General features: G+C 36.1%; 1 protein-coding gene across 9 annotated transcripts in view; it reads left to right on the forward strand.

Moving 5' to 3' along the window:
- Positions 1 to 17,972, forward strand: part of si:ch211-140l13.3 — a 41,342-nt gene that overhangs the window by 19,102 nt on the left and 4,268 nt on the right. For 5 of the 9 annotated variants that reach the window (XM_073933655.1, XM_073933657.1, XM_017352700.4 and 2 more), the window contains exons 6-15: positions 1,904 to 2,003; positions 2,074 to 2,984; positions 3,074 to 3,146; positions 6,389 to 6,565; positions 8,829 to 8,927; positions 12,826 to 12,865; positions 12,957 to 13,021; positions 13,182 to 13,283; positions 14,357 to 14,494; positions 17,208 to 17,292. In XM_073933655.1, coding sequence (XP_073789756.1) covers positions 1,904 to 2,003; positions 2,074 to 2,984; positions 3,074 to 3,146; positions 6,389 to 6,565; positions 8,829 to 8,927; positions 12,826 to 12,865; positions 12,957 to 13,021; positions 13,182 to 13,283; positions 14,357 to 14,494; positions 17,208 to 17,292 — 1,790 coding nt within the window. The remainder of the gene's footprint in view (positions 1 to 1,903; positions 2,004 to 2,073; positions 2,985 to 3,073; positions 3,147 to 6,388; positions 6,566 to 8,828; positions 8,928 to 12,825; positions 12,866 to 12,956; positions 13,022 to 13,181; positions 13,284 to 14,356; positions 14,495 to 17,207; positions 17,293 to 17,972) is intronic. The other 4 variants (XM_073933661.1, XM_073933658.1, XM_073933660.1 and 1 more) reach the window with 1 other exon arrangement.

Consider the following 17,972-nt stretch of genomic DNA (forward strand, 5'->3'; position numbering starts at 1 on the left):
TTAATCAAAGGATCCTGAAAAAAAGTTAAATTTATTGTAATTGTAAAAAATAACTGTTTTGCTTATTAATAATAATTAGGAATGTTTCTTGAGCAGCAAATGAGCATATTCAAAATTATTTCTGAAGAATTATGTTAAAGACTGGTGTAATGCTGAAAATGTTGCTTTACTATCACAGGAAAAGGAAATATATATTTAAATTGGGGCAGCACGGTGGCACAGTGGGTAGCACAATCGCCTCACAGCAAAAAGGTCGCTGGTTTGAGCTTTGGCTGGGTCAGTTGGCATTTCTGTGTAGAGTTTGCATGTTCTCCCTGTGTTTGCGTGGGTTTCCTCAGGGTGCTCCGGTTTCCCCCACAAGTCCAAAAACATGTGGCATAGGTGAATTGAGTAAGCTAAATTGTTTGTAGTGTATGTGTGTGAATAAGTCTGTATGAATATTTCCATGTACTGGGTTGCGGCTAGAAGGGTATCGGCTGTGTAAGACATATGCTGGATAAGTTGGCGGTTCATTCTGCTGTGGTGACACCAGATTAATAAAGGGACTAAGCCGAAAAGAAAATGAATGAATGCATATTCAGTCTAATGTGTTTCCCAAACAACGATGTAACTCCTGGCTGAACTATCAGTACGATGCATCGTTTGGGAAAAGAACAATGTGGTGACGAGTGTTTCCTAAAACCGCTTTGTCTCCAATCTGTCGTTTAAACCACATTAGTTATAACTTAAAACGTCTGTAATGACATTTTAAATGGGGTCAAGCAACTTCTTCAGAGAGAAAAACCCATACTTTTTTGCACAAATTATATTGTTATACACACGCACATAAAAAAAATCCAATATTAGTTTTGGTAAAAACATGCACTTTTTTTCCTCATTAATATAAATACTTGTAAAAGGCACATATAGGGCCAATGATTTCTTTACAAATATTTATGAGAATATTCCATATTGTATTCTAAAACATAAACTAGCTAACACATATTTTAATCTCATATATTAATCATAAATTGTTGATGGTTGTTATTTACAGCAGGCTATTTGTTAAGAATTTTTTTAATTCTACTTAATAGTAATAATTATAATTATACATTTTTATTATTATTATTGTTGTTGTTGTTTTTTGTTTTTTTTTGTAAAAGTCAACTTTTACAATTTGACACATTCAAACCACTGTAGAAATGTTCTAACCAACAGGCCCATGTCATATAGTGATACATTTCTTAATGAATGACCTACTTTAAATAAAAGCATTAAGGTATGCTATACATTTATGTTTTCACAAGCTTTGGAGATGTAACGTAAATTCTGCATTTACATGATAGGTCACCTACAGCTTTCGTCATGAGCTAGGCTGTGTGTGTTCAAAATGACATAAATGTTTTCAAAGTGCACTGTGAAGGGAGCAAAATTGAGAACTGAACTGTAAAAATACTTTGAAAGCAAATTAAGAGAGATGATTCATTCCAAGTTTAAATATTTAAACATTCATAAGGAACAGGGCATAAGGGTGATAACTGTGAATAGAACACAGCCAGGACATATGCTTCTAACTACAACTCTAGAGGTGTAGTTGCAAGCGTACAAGTTTGTGAATGTTCGTTAGATTGATTTGGGAAACGCCAAGTTTGTAACGAAGGAACTTGTTGTGACCTTAGTTGGCTAACGATGGTTTTTTGAAAACGTACCCCTGGTCAGCATATTGTAGACTTGTATTATCTGTATGTAAGATAGCATTAGTGTTTTTTTTTTTGTTTTTTTGTTTTTTGCTCAAAATACCCTTTAGTTTATTTGTTTACTGTTACATGTTGTTGTTGTCATTTATTTTGAATATTTTTGTATTGTGTTCTACAATGTATAAAAAAAACGTTATTAAAAACAAAATTAAATCTTTTAAACACAGGCCTATTCGACCAGGACTGAGAAAAGAGCAAACAACCTTCGAAGAGTTTGTCGAAGAGCATCTCAAAACAGAACAGGCTGTTCTTCAGGATAATAATCAGGTATGAACAACAATTAACAACTCTGCCATAACTTACATATCCTCTAAACATAATTCTCTCTGTTTTAAAGAAACAAACCAGAGGAGCAGAGAAGAGGAACTTCCTTCGTAAAGGAGAAGGAACGTCTAGACTTTCAAACGTGAAACACTTCTCCAAAAACACCCATAGAAGACGCTCTGTTAGTCCACAAATGAGGAGTATGAAGATGCTACGTCCCACTGACCTTCATCAGAAAGAGATGCAGCAAACATCTGACCTGAAAGAATCTCTAAACAAGACCGGTGCTCAACAAGATAATGATTTATCATCAAACAAAGATGGTAAAGATTCAGCTTGGACTGCTAATATTACTAACAATGCTAACTCGCCTAAAAGTAAACTCAATGTTGGAGAGATGAAGAGTAATGGTTTAGCCAAAGGAAACAAATCATGTACGAATCATCAACACAACAGTGTAGGCTTTAAAAAAATCAACGACCACATCATCAAAGTCCACCAGAAAAATAATTCTCCTCCTACAAACCACCGCTGGCAAAACCAAAGTGGAAAAGCATCTAAAGAAGTCAATCTAACCAATGAAGTAATGGAGTCACTGTCTCTCAGCGATTCTGACCACAGCTCTCACAGTGAAGACGGACCCAATTCTCAATCTCACAAACCATTTCCTCATCATGTCTCAAGGCACACGGATCACAAAGATCAGAGTCTGGATCTGTCAGATGGAGACTACGCTAGTGATGCTCCGAGTGAGATTCAGTTTGGTGAAGAAAATCGCACTTCTTCTCCTGAGTCCCTTTCTTCAAGCTCTTCAAGCAGTGATTCTGAACTCAGGAGCTTAGAGGAGTCTAACAAAACTGAGTCAAGAGGGGCTGACAGAACATCTGCTCCTCAAAGCCTCACAAAGGTGTTTCCACAAGTCTGGGATACTCAAGAAGACACCACTCACAGTGTGGAGCAAGAGAAACCATATGCTTCAATCAGGTTTTGTAGGAATCTCATATTTGGAGTTTTGAAGAGAAACTAATCTTTTGAACTCATGTTGTTGTCTCCGATTTTAACTTGTTGACTAGGGAGGAGAAGGAGGAGTGTAATTATAATGGTGAGGATGGCTGCAAGCTTCAAAAAGATCTTCATGAACCTCAGGTAGTAACAGCTGCACATTGTAGACTAAAGTATTATGCTTGGGTGGTATGGTGGCTCAGTGGTTATCCCTGTCGCCTAACAGCAAAAAAGTCGCTGGTTCGAGTCCCAGCTGGGCCAGTTCGCATTTCTGTGTGGAGTTTGCATGTTCTCCCCGTGTTGGCGTGGGTTTCCTCCGGGTGCTCCGGTTTCTCCCACAGTCCAAAAACATGCACTATAGGTGAATTGGATAAACACAATTGGCCTTAGTGTATGAGTGTGTGTGAATGTGAGATTGTATGAGTGTTTCCCAGTACTGGGTTATGACTGGAAGTGCATCCCCTGTGTAAAACATACGCCGAAATAGATGTTGGTTAATTCCACTGTGGCGACCCCTGAAAAATAAGGGACTAAGCTGAAGGAAAATGCATCATGCTTTTTACGACTCTTCCAACGTGTTACTTTTTTTTAGACACTGTTAAAACTAAACCTTCTGAAAGTTTTTCACCGTGTTCCATTGAAAAGTAATTTTGGATTACCAAAAGAAACTTTCTAAAGAAGCTTGCTTCAAAAAAAAAAAAACATGGAACAAAAAATGATATCCTTAAAGGGGTAGTTCACCCAAAAATAAAAGTTTCCTTAGCATTTACTTACACTTAAGTGGTTGTAAACTAGAGATGCCCAAAGTAGGGCCCGCAGGCCAAAGCTGGCCCATGCATGCTAACCTTTGATTTGGCAAAGAGAATTATGGGGGGCGTATCTATAACAGATATTGTCATTTTGAATTTAGTGTAACCTTTTGTTTGTTTTGTAATTTCTTTTGTTTTGTTAAAGAATCTGATTTAAAAAAAAACTGTTAATACTGTCACTCAAAGGAAGAGGACAATTGGGGTTGAATATTATATTTTAAACTTTAGTTGATGTGTAATGTAGCTGTGTAGCTCAAAGTTCAATGCAAAGGGAGACATTGGCTTTTACACAGTAAGTTTAGCAAAGCCTACAGCAAACAAAGTTGAAAAAATACACCTGGGCTAGTGAGATCACAAGGTCTTTCGGTTACGTGCATTCAACTTGTGCACACATCCTGCGCAGTGAAGGGGCGTGGCCAGAGATGCTCTAATGCAGTGGTCACCAAACTTGTTGCTGGAGGGCCGGTGTCCTGCATTTTTTAGCTCCAACCCTAATCAAACACACCTGAACAAGCTAATCAAGGTCTTACTAAGTTTACTTGAAACATCCAGGCAGGTGTGTTGAGGCAAGTTGGAGATAAACCCTGCAGGGACACCGGCCCTCCAGGACCGAGATTGGTGACCCCTGCTCTAATGTTTAAGCAGTGAAAGCTAAAATGCTGTTCAAATGCTGCTATTTCCACAGAGCTTCTTCTGTTTCTGGGCTTCCAAAGGACATGACACAAAGAGAGAAGTGCCATCGGTTTAATATTAATTATGTCCCAGAGAATTATAAAAAAGATATAGTGCTAGCATTTGACAAAGGAAAACTTCCAGAATCTCTCCCAGTTCAGTGCTGGATTCGGTTAAAACTCCTTTATTTGTTAAAATCGATCAACTACAGGCACAGTTTCTATCATTAGCGGTATGCTGCAGCAAGGACGTAAACAAGGATGTAAACAATGAGAAATGCTGTTTAGCACGGCTAACAATTTAGCTACAAATTCATATTTATCTGTCAAACCGCTGCAAGCCACAACCTTCAGCAGGGCTGCAGTGTCTCTCTATGTGACTGCTTTTCCTGCGTTCTACATATCAAATAACACATTTGCACAAGACATGTGAACATTTCATATTACTTACACACGCTTATTCCAAATATTTTTATGGAAGGCACTTGTCAGATTTTATTTGGGGAGCAGGCGTGAGGTTCAGCTGTGTGCTCTTCATTTCTGTCTGATTCAGGCAGCTAACGCTGCTAACACCTGGTCTGGCTGGACTGTTTAAATGCAAAAGCGAAAGCATGAGCTTGTAGGGGCGTGACGTGGTGATGTGAAGCCGATCCTCGTATGTAATCAAAGTAAGATATATGAAAAAATAACATGATTTTCTACAAGTAAAGCATGAGCACACATTGCTTTGCATCTTAATAAACACAACCAAGCCTTAAAAATACACTGTGTCTACTGTGTTATTAATGGGATTGTTGAAGTTTTTAATGTAATAAATTCAATATAATTTTTTAAAGATATACTGCATCAGTTAATATAATTTAAAGCAATTTTTTTCTAGCTATTTTTAAATGTTAGGCAATAAATTACTGTAGGAATTTACTCATGGAAATTTCTATGTAATAGAGTTTGATATATTTACAGTACCACAGCCCCTCATAAGAAAAAGTTTGGGCAGCCCTGTTTTAAACTTTATTTTTATTAAACTTTATTAAACTTTTTTAATGAAGTTCTTTCTTCTGTTGTACACAAAGGAAGATTTTCTGAAGACCGCTGGAAACTAGTAGCCATTGGCATCCATAGTAAAGACAAAATTAATATGGATGTCAACAGACTTCAAAATATCTTATTTGGCGTTTTAACAGAAAAAAGAAAGTGGAGGAGGAGAAAATGGTGACAGAATTTACTTTTTTGGGTGAACAGTTCTTTTACACAAGTTGTCTTACTGGAACTCCCCAAAATGTGTATCTTTAATTTAAAATCCAAGGAAAGAAATGTCAGATTTCCAAGTCGTGTTTGCGTAGGTTTCCTCCAGGTTCTCAGGTTTCCCCACAGTCCAAAGGCATGTGCTATACAGTAGGTGAATTAGGTAAAAAGTAAATTGGCTGCAGTGTATGAGTGTGTGTGTGAATGTGAGAGTGTATGGGTGTTTCCCATTACTGGGTTGCGGCTGTAAAAGCATTTGCTGCATAAAGCATATGCTGGAATAGTTAATGGTTCATTACTCTGTGGCAACCCCTGATAAATACGGGACTAAGCCGAAGGAAAATGAATGAACAAATGATACTTAAGTGTAAACTTAAATTTTAAAGCAAGTTATAATTATAAGATATAAAAAAAAATGTTTCTGAATTTTTCTTAGTATGAAGAATAATCAATAATCTGAAGAAACTTATATTTTCCATTCTAATGAACCTTTTTTTGCGATGTAAAGTTTTCTATAAATATTCAGGGAACCACTAATGCCAGTAAAGTTCTCTTTCATTAATTTTAACATACAATGTAGTGTATTTTCTGGAACCTATATTATCCCTAAATGATTTCAACAGTGGTATGCCTTGAGAAATGTCTTCCATTGTGTGTGTAGGAGCTGAGGCAGCAGATCTGGTCTCTGAAGCAGCAGCTGATGAACAGAGAGTCTCAGTGGTCTCAGCTTCACAGCGTCCTGCAGAGCCGTGTGGAGACCCTCGTTCAAGAGAACCAGCACCTCCAGAGGAGACTCACTATGGGCAGGAGATCCTCTGCACCTCCATCATACAGCACAGTGAGAGCAAAGACTGCCCCCACACTTACATTTACACTAAAACACAGACAAAAATCATGTAAATTAAATTTTTTTTAACTAACTATAAACATAGTATTTCATTTTTCTAAGCATTTCCTTTTTTCTGGAAAAAGTCGTTTTCTGTTTGTCTGGGGAAAAAAAAAAAAAAAAAAATATATATATATATATATATATATATATATATATATATATATATATATATATATATATATATATATATGTATATATATATATATAGTTACCTAATTTTAATGTTCTATCTGACATTTTTGTCAAAATTGAGTTATTCACATATTCTTAAATGACAACTTGTTTACATTATGGGATGTTTTTTAATAAGTTATTTACATTTTAAGACTTTTTTATTTAAAAAACAAATGTTACACACATACTGTTTGCTATGGAATGCAAAAGCTTTAAAGCTCAATGTCTCAAAATCATCCAGAACGCAGTAAGAACCTTATAACTCCATTTAAAACTAAAAGTAAAAACTGCTTAGTTCGTTCTATTATTATTATTATCATTATTATTATTATTAATATTTTTCCACTGTTGTCCAACAATTTCCCTAATTAACCTAACTTTTCTAGTTAACCAATTTATGCTGAATACTATCTTGCATTATAACTAGTAAAACATTATACTGTCATCATGGCAAAGAAAAAAGAAATCAGTTATTAAAACTATTATGATTAAAAATAGTGGCATGGTGGCTCAGTGGTTAGAACTGTCGCATCACAGCAAGAAGGTCACTGGTCGGAGTCCTGGTTGGGTCAGTTGGCATTTCTGTGTGGAGTTTTCATGTTCTCCCCATGTTCACATGGGTTCCCACCAGGTGCTCCAGGATTCTCCCACAGTCCAAAGACATGCGCTATAGGTAAATTAGATTAACTAAAATTGGCCGTATTGTATAAGTGTGAATGGGTGTTTCCCAGTACAGGGTTGTGGCTAAAGGGCATGCGCTGCGTAAAATATATGCTGGAATAGTTGGTTCATCCTGTGGTGGCGACGCCTGATAAATAAGGGACTAAGCTGAAGGAAAATAAATAAATGAATGAATGAATAAATATTTAAAAATGCATTGAAAAAAATCTTCTCTCTGTTAAACAGCACTTGGGAAATATTAGAAAACAAATTACTTGGTGGGCTAATAATTTTGCCTTCAACTGTATTTATTCAGCTATAAAAAAAATAATAATAGGAGAGCACTTCACAGTTTCACTGCATGTACTGGATTTCATTTTTGTTCAAGTTGGTTCAACTGTTCGGTCTGATAAAATTTCTTTCAAATTTCAAATACAAAAATATTGCCTTTCACTATTTCTTTTTCCCCCTTGGAAATCATGAATACTGTTGGCACCAATGATGTAGTGGTTAGTGCGTCGACACATGCACTTCAGTGCTCACAGCAACCCAAGTTCGATTCCCACCTTCAGGTCCTGTGCTGATCCTTCCCCTCTCTCTGCTCTCCACACTTTCCTGTCGATGCTGTCTACTGTCCTGTCCATTAAAGATGAAAACCCAGAAAAAATAATCATATATAAAAAAAAAAAGAAGTTCTGAATACAATAACATATTTGGGCAACGCAGTGGCCCAGTAAGTAGTGCTGTCACCTCACACCAAGAAGGTCGCTGGTTCGAACCTTGGCTAGTTTGCATGTTCTCGTGGCTTTTCTCCGGTTTCCCCCACTGTCCAAAGACATTCAGTACAGGTGAATAGGGTAGGCTAAATTGTCCGTAGTGTATGAGTGTGAAAGAGTGTGTATGGATGTTTCCCAAAGATGGGTTGCAGCTGGAAGGGCATCCGCTGTGTAAAACATGTGCTGGATAAGTTGGCGGTCCATTTCGTGGTGAGACCCCAGATTAATAAAGGGTATAAGCTGAAAAGAATATGAATAAATGAATAACATATTTGTTTGTTATGATTGTAAATCTGCGTTATTCCACCAAATATTTATTTATTAACTCTACTAAAGTGTAAAAAAAAAGATTTAATCAGTAGTTTGTCGAGCTAAACTAAATTTGTTTTACTCAAGCACAACATTATGTAATATAGTTTTTATTTTAAGTATGTTTAGATATTTAATGTGGAATAAAGCATACACTTTGGCATTAAAATGTAATTTACATAAATGAAGGCTGGTTATGACATTTACTAAAAACAGGAACAAATATCTCTCTATATATGGCTATGCTGTTGACTTCATATTGTTTTGTCTTCCTGAACATTTGTTGTTTTCAGTATGAGAAGAGCAGAGAGGTGACACAGATGATGCCTCGTGTCAGGAGCGCAACTCCAGCCTTTAACAAACCCTCCATCCACAGGACACCACAAGAAAATGTTAGTACGGTAACATAATTAATGTGTGCATGATCACATAACATCTGTAAAGCACTTTTAGAGTCCAGAAAAGTGCTGTATAAATGTAATGAGTTATTATCATAACTATAAACACCAGGTCAGTTTACAGCTATAGAGAAAAGTCAGACCACTTGTAAATCCACAGTTTATTTGGATTTATTAACTATGGGCTAGTAGAGTAAAATATTATTTCTAATTCTGTAAAGATCTGTTATATTTTATGCAAGTTTGAGATGAATATATTGTCAATTAGTGCATTTATTAAAGAATTTATTAAATCACAATTTATCTGTAACAATAACACTTCACAATAAGGTTGTATTAGTTAATGCATTCAAGAACATAAGCAAATAATGAACGATGCAATTTTTTTATTCATTCATTCATTTTCTTTTTGGCTTAGGCCCTTTATTAATCAGGGGCACCACAGCGGAATGAACCGCCAACTTATACAGCATATGTTTTACACAGTGAATACCCTTCCACTTGCAACCCATCACTGGGAAATTTCCATACACACTCATTCACACACACACACACACACACACACACACACTACGGACAATTTAAGCTTACCCAATTCACTAATAGCGCACTGGAGCACTCGGAGGAGTCCAATGCCAACACGGTGAGAACATGCAAACTCCACACAGAAATGTCAACTAACCCAGCCGAGGCTCAAAGCAGTGACTTTCTTGCTATGAGGTGACAACTCTACCCACTGCACCACCGTGCCACCCACAATGCAATTTATGTACTGTATTTATTCATCTTTGTTGACATTAGATGATGAAATATAGTTGTTCATTGTTAAGTTGGAGATAAAGGGCATCCAGGATGTTGTTGTTGCAGAATAAAGCCTGACACGGAGACTGAAGGGCTTTATTCTGCTTAAACAACCATCTTTTAGGTACTTTATCCAGCTTATTTCATGGCTACTTGTCACAAAACATTGCTCTGAGCTGTAATAGTTTGTTAATTTTTTAATTAAATGCAAAGCTGACCGAAACAAAAACAGCTGATGGAGTATACACTAACCTGCACATTATTCAGTTACAAGAAGGCGCCAAACAGTCAAAAATGTAAAGCTTACAGAAACAAAACTGGATGAATAAAGTATAGAGCAATGCAGAGTTCAGACTGCATGATTTAGCCCCAATTTTGACTCGGCAACAGGTTTTGAGAAATAGCTGAAAAATACCTGAAATCACAAGCAAATCGGTGCTCGTTCATACGAGTAATAATCACACAGTATGAACTATCGAAGACACCATCTGAAAGAATCGCAGATGAGTTGTTGGCATCCAAGAGGTATTTGGCATGCTAAAATCATGCTGTGTGAAATTAATTCTGATTGAAAATAACATCGGCGATCACCTACAGCCAATAAGAGAGCAGCATTCCCTACTGTGGGTACCTGCAGGCAGCGGGAGGTTGGGGGAGAAGTTAAAAGCGCTCCTTTTCTGTTTATATGGACCCAAGAAATGGAGGAAAAACTACTGTAAATTTGACAGGAGCATCGTGTCTGGTTAATGTGTCATCTGAGCAATACGCACAACTAAAAAGAAAAAAGTTTAAGAGAAATTGCTCCATTTAAAGCCAGGTGAGCAAAATAAGTACATTTTCTACCCCACTAAAAGCTTCTTTCTCATTATGTAGTTTATAGCAAGATATATATTACATGTCCTCGCAATTTTTCCATGTCTTCTTATGTGTGTTTGGTTGTGAAACGTAGACAAAATTGTTGTCGATTCTTCCTCTTTTAAAGTCATGCACTGTGAAACCCCATGTCGCCGATACGTCTTGCATGTAAACAAAGCATCGACGGAACGATAACCCAGATAGTAATGCAGTTTGAAAACATCTGTGACACGACTACTTTGAAAATCATGCAGTCTGAACTCGGCATAACCTACGTATTATTCATTCATAAGATGGTGCCAAACAATCAAAAATGCAGCATGACAAACAAGCACATAGATATGAATCTGGATGTAAGTATATGGATTTGAACATATTCGCAGTCGTTCAAAGTGATATGAAGTTATTATCATAGTGTTATTTAAAGGTTGTTTTCCGGGAACAACATACCTTGGAATGTTGTGACTGACCATTCAGAAATTAGTATTTTAGACAGCCGTTTAATAATGCATGTTAACTCACAGTGCGCTAACTAATGTTATCAAGCATGATTTTGTATTTCTATAAATATGCATTGGTAAATGATGAATCATGAATAATAAATGTTGTACAAATATTGTTCATTATCAGTTGATATTAGTAAATACTTAACTAATGAAACCTTAATGTAAAGTGAGACCAAAATACTTTAATTTTGAGTGAATTTTGATTTACTTTTTAAGTAAAAAAAAGTGATTTCATGTCGTCTAAAAAATGAATACACCATGTTTGAAAACACAGTGCCCTTTTGATATTGTATGCTAAATAACTTTAAACTAAAAAATTTAATTTGATAAAAACTTATCTTTCAGTGTTTCACAGAATAAATCAAAAATTAAGTTTTACTCAAAACAACAAATCATAAAATTCTGAGAAACTGAATTTTCATGAGGTCTCTTGTTTCTTTATTTATTTATTTTTTTTTTTCATAGTTGTGTAGCTTTAATGCAAATATGCATATGTCTTTCTTATTTTAGTAGTTTGCTACTGTAGGTAAAGAACCCTACATTCAGTTGAGCTATAAACCAGGGGGAAAGTCTTAAAATGTCTTAAATTACAAAACTAAATGTCAGGCCTTAAAAAGTCTTAAATTTACTGAAATGTTGTGTTGTAGGTCTTAAATCATTTTAAACAGGTCTTAATTTTCTTTTGTCCAAGTAATGCTACTCAATCTGGCTGACATCCATCCAATAACCAACGATACATCTCAATAAAACCTTTTTTTTATATTTAAGTTTTTTTATTGCAAGGAAATACAATTCACAACAGCTGTTAAACATGTTTACAGCAAATTCCCCATTAAAAAAAATAAATAATATGATTCCTTATGATAATACCGGTAATAAACCGATAAAAAATCCTGTATAAGTCTAAAATTTAGTTTTTAATGGTCTTAAAAGGGTCTTAATAAGAACTTGACTGGATGAAACCTTGATAAACTGAACTTCTGTAAAGCCGCTGAGGTGTGTAATACATTCTCAAGGGCCCCTTCAAGCTCTTCACTAATAATTGATGCTGGATCTCAAAGACCAGTGTCAGATAATTGACTCAGCTCTTTATAATTAATTCATGCATGTGTAATGCATCTACCCGTCTCCATGTCATACAGTGGAAGTGTTAAATCCTGATTTGATATTGTAATTGTTTGCCCTGTTCATTATTAATCAACACAAAGAGCTAGTCGATATAAAAGGCACAGAGTGAGCAAATACTGCATTACTTTCACTAAATAGGTTCATTAGTTTTACTTTGGCTTGGTCTCTATTTCAGAGATCGCCACAGCGAAATTAACCGCCAACTATTCTAGCAATTCCAGCAACTATTCCATGTTTTACACAGCAAATGCTCTTACAGCTGCAACCCAGTATTGGGAAACAACCATACACACTCATTCATATACACACACTCATACACTGCGGACATTTTAGTTCATACAATTCATCTATAGCGCATGTCTTTGCACTGTGGGGGAAATCGGAGCTCCTGAAGGAATCCCACATGGACATAGGGAGAACATGCTAACTCCAGTCGGAAATGCCAGCTGGCTCAGCTGGGACTCAAACCAGCAACCTTCTTGCTGTGAGGCGACAGTGCTAACCACTGAGCCACCATGCCGTCTTATGCAATTATACTGTTGCAAATTATTGAAATAAATTTTGTTTTTGTAACCCAAACTTTCTCTTTACTTCCTGAACAGGCAAACGGAGGCTCTATTGGGACAACAGGCAGCTCTTCGAGTGAGTTTTGTGCTTCATTTCACATAAACTAACATACAGACTGTCATCACTCGTTACATGAACTTGCCATGTCTTGTGTGTTTTGCAAAAGGAAGGAATTCTGTACTTTCCTTTGACAACCTTCAGAACAAAGACCTGATTACACAAGGCGGAAAGGTATTTAATTTGCCCTTAAAGAGACAGTTCGCCATCATTGTTGTACAGTATCAGTAAAACACAACATAATACTGACGCACAGTATTTCACCTCCTTTACTCAACTGCTCTTATGAAATATACAGTGCATCATAGTATTGTAATGACATTTTTGTTCAAAGGGAAGTTCGTTTTATCACCATCCTGACCACAATGATGCACAATTAACATCCCAAACCAGAAAAGACAACGTGCGAGAGGAAACACGCTATCCAGATGGAAGGGTGAGAATGATTTTTTTTGTTAACATAACCCACATAGAAAGTGATATATGGCAATATTTAAAATTATATACAGTGTTCAGCATAATTGAGTACACCCCATATTGAAAATGAGTATTTTAATCAATTTCTCAGTGAATATAGACAATGTATTTCAACAAAACAAATTTATTAAACAGATATATTTATTAAAATAATACTTTAGTCACCTAACAGCTTTAGAAATGAAAAGATAATACAATTAAATTCAAGCAAAATATTGCAAAAAAAAAAGTACAACCTTTTAAAATTTCAACTAAGTTGTTTTAATTTTTTCATTCATTCATTTTCTTGTCGGCTTAGTCCCTTTATTAATCCGGGGTCACCACAGAGGAATGAACCGCCAACTTATCCAGCACATTTTTACGCAGTGGATGCCCTTCCAGCCGCAACCCATCTCTGGGAAACATTCACACACACATTCACTCACACACACACACTCATACAATACGGACAATTTACCCCTACCCAATTCACCTGTACCACATGTCTTTAGACTGTGGGGCAACATGCAAACTCCACACAGAAATGCCAACTGACTCCGCCTCTTTTTTGTATCAAATATTTTTTTATAACATATAAATTTGGGTGTACTACTGTAGTTTTTGGACCGTTATTGTAAGTTATTTTGTTAGATAAGCTCCAGATTTGGCTTCAGTACTGACTTATCTAATGTAAATGCACAAATATAATATTGTAGAGCTTTCTATTAAAAATCTGACATTAAAAGAGAGATTTGACTTATATATATTTTGAGGGATGTAAACAAAAACAATGTTCCTAACGTATTTCCTGTTTTAAATATTTAATTTCTACAGCTTCCGAGAATCCAAAAAGAGCCACATATTAATATATAATGTTATGACGGCTGTTTTAACATTAAGATTTGATTGATTTGCCTCTAGTTACAGTTATGAAATAGTTTGATAACAAGCAGGAAATGTTCATGGGCTTATTACATCAACACATTGAAATGGCCCATATAGGAAATTGCACGAAATCTTTCAACCTTTTTCCAAATCCTCTGCTTTTTGTAGGTTGAACGTCTGTTTTGGAGCGGAAGTCGCGTGATTATATTCCGCAATGGGACAAAGAAAGAGATCAGTCTTGACAAGTCGGTCACTGTCACCTTCTTCAACGGAGATGTTAAACGCACACTGGCTGATGGGACGGTGGTGTGTATCATTGATGTCTTATAAAGTCTGTTCTCACAGATTCTGCTGCTGTGTTGCAACATTTTAAGGTTCACTAATGATTTTGTGGTCATCAGCCAGAACGTTAACATGTTCCTACAGGCATTGAGCTACTCTGCAGGCGTGTCTGCGTTCTCCACAGATCAGAGTATTTACTGTTTTTAAAACATCACGTTTTATTCTCTTTTGGTTTTTTTATGGTTTAGTTTGATTTATTTATTCATTTTCCTTTGGCTTTGTCCCTTATTTATCAAGGGTTGCCACGGTGAAATGAACCGCCAACTATTCCAGCCACAACCCAGTACTGGGAAACATCCATACTCTCTCATTCACTATACACACAGGCATATACCAATTTTTGATCATCCAGTTTTCCTATACCGCATGTCTATGGACTGTGGGGGAAACTGGAGCACCAGGAGGAAACCATCACGAACACAGGGAGAACATGAAAACTCCACACAGTGCCTTTAAGGCCTGATTTATTAAAGACGGGAAACTAGTATGAAAGCGCAATTACATAAAACTGCCAGTGAGACGATAAAACTAAGCGGTCTATTGATAACGTACAAATTAGAGGTACGTTTACATGACTAAAGCACTAAAAATGGCAACATTCTTTCTTCTTTCTGATCTCTTTCGCACAGATGACAGTTGTCAAATCTATCATGTTTACAAAAGCCAAGTTTCCATCTAGTTTTTCTGCTTTTTTGTTAAAAAAACCTAAAAAACTGCATCCATCCAAAGTCTTTTACCAATAACCTGGAGTGCTTGATGACATCATAAAAAAGGGAGTTATCACAGGTTTTGATGTATTGCAACAGAAACGTGCCCTTGAGCCATTTCCATGCATAATTTTGTTTAAATCTTAAGTTACTCACACATATACACTCACCGGCAACTTTATTGGGTACACATTACTGGGACTGGTTTGGACCCATTTTTGCTTTCAGAACTGCCTTAATCCTTAATGGTATAGATTCAACAATGTACTGGAAATATTCCTCTGAGATTTTGATTTATATTGACATGATAGCATCACGCAGTTGCTGCAGATTTGTTGGCTGGACATCTATGAAGCGAATCTCCCATTCCACCACATCCCAAATGTGCTCTATTGGATTGAGATCTGGTGACTGTGGAGACCATTTGAGTACAGTGAACTTTTTGTTAAGTTCAAGAAACCAGTTTGAGATAATTTGCACTTTATGACATGGTGCGTTATCCTGCTGGAAATAGCCATCAGAAGATGAGTACACCGTGGTCATAAAGAGATAGACATGGTCAGCAATAATAAATGAAGTAGACTGTAGCATTGTTACTCAGATTGACACGATGCTCAATTGGTACTAATGGGCCCAAAGTAAATATAAATGCCAAAATATATCACCCAAACTATAACACCACCACCACCACCAGCCTGATTCGTTGATACAAGGCAGGATGGATCCATGTTGTTGTTGACACCAAATTCCGACCCTACCATCTGAATTTGCAGCTGAAATCGAGACTCGTCAGACCAAGCAATGTTTTACCAATCTTCTATTGTCCAATTTTGGTGAACCTGTGTGAATTGTAGCCTCAGTTTCCTGTTCTTAACTGACAAGAGTGGCACCTGGTGTGGTCTTCTGCTGCTGTAGCCCATCCGCCTCAATGTTCAAGTGTTTTCAGAGCTGCTCTTCTGCAGACCTCGGTCGCAACGAGTGGTTATTTGAGTTACTGTTGCCTTTCTATCAGCTGGAACCAGTCTGGCCATTCTCTTCTGAGTTCTAACATTAATAAGGCATTTGTGCCAACTAAACTGCCACTCACTGGATATTTTGTCTTTTTCTAACTATTCTCTGCAAACCCTAGAGATAGTTGTGCGTGAAAATCCCAGTAGATCAGCAGTTTCTGAAATACTCAGGCCAGTCCATCTGACACCAACAGTCATGCCACAAGTCACTTAAATCACCTTTCTTCCCCATTCTGATGCTCGTTTTGAACTACAGTAGATCGTCTTGGCCATGTCTACATGCCTAAATGTATTGAATTGCTGCCATGTGATTGGCTGATTAGAAATTACCGAGCAGTTGCTCAGGTGTACCTAATAAAGGTGAGTGTTCAATAATGGAAAGAAAACTTCATTGAATTAAATTGAAGTCATTTTAATTCTGAAACTTCCAGTAGGTTTCATAAGTAATTTTGAAATTTTAATTCGTACTAATTAACTCAAACAACATTTTATTAAAACTGTTGACGTAACAAAAGCTATTAAAAAAACTGCAAACTAAATTTCTAGTGCCCAAAAAGAAAACAGAAATGATAAAACAAATCGAATTCACACTATTAAAAAATAAAACTACAGTATACCCTTAAAGGTTAATTAAAAAAGGCAATGGCTCCATAAAGAACATTTTTAACTCACAAACATTTCTCTATAGTGGAGAAAGGTTAAAAGTGCCTTCAATAATAATGTAATAAAATATAACTTATGATTAAATATAGACTTTTAAATTAAACATGTTCATTACAAACTGTCTGGTGTAAAGTGTCTGGTGCATATGAAGACGGACAGAAAGTGTCTCCTACAGTTGGTTGTCTTAAACAAGCAATGATTTGTTCATTAACCAATTTTTTGTGTGTTTACAGCCATTATTAACAACTAAACAATTTCAGATGTATTAATTAGCCATTTTACCTCCTTTTTGTTTAGATATACTACTATTGTGATGCTCAAACAACACACTCAACATACCCATCTGGATTGGAAGTTGTACAGTTTCCAAACAACCAAAGAGGTTAGAAAAAAACAAAAGCATGGACACTGTTTCAGTTTTCACTCTTCAATGTTCTGTGTTTAATTTAATGCATCACTGAGAGTTTATCTGTAGTTATTTATAAACATTTTACCACCAGTAAAAATCGATTTTACAGGATTAGTGCATTTGTTCCATGTCATTCCAATCCACTGAGTTTTACTTCAGAACCCAAATTAAGGTATTTTAGATCAAATCTGGGCTCTCTAATCCTCTATAGACAGCAATGGTCCAGTTATGTACGAAGTCCAGAAACGTAACCAAAAACATTGTCAAAACATTCTGTGACTTCAGTGCTTCGCGATTTTATTAAAGGATGAAAATATACAACCACAATCAGGAGATCAATCTAAAAGAGATACAACAGAGGGAAAATACAAACTACATTAGCTGCAGAAAGAAAAAAGACTTAACAAAACAAAGAAAAGGGTAAATAAGTTGCAATTGTATAAAAAATAAATTAGTTAATTAAGAGCATTACAGGAAAGTTGTCTAACTCAGAGTCAGTAGACAACAGTTCTTCACATGAAACCAAGAATCTGACAATTTTTTTGTTGTTACACATACGAAAAGATTTGAGCAGTGAGTCAACTTCAATCAGAAAATGTCGAAAAAAAATTTCAAACAAGATGAAAATTAATAAATTCTTTATATTTATGTGA

The sequence above is a fragment of the Danio rerio genome, chromosome 20, assembly GCF_049306965.1.
Source record: "Danio rerio strain Tuebingen ecotype United States chromosome 20, GRCz12tu, whole genome shotgun sequence".
In the NCBI taxonomy this organism is placed as follows: domain Eukaryota; kingdom Metazoa; phylum Chordata; class Actinopteri; order Cypriniformes; family Danionidae; genus Danio; species Danio rerio.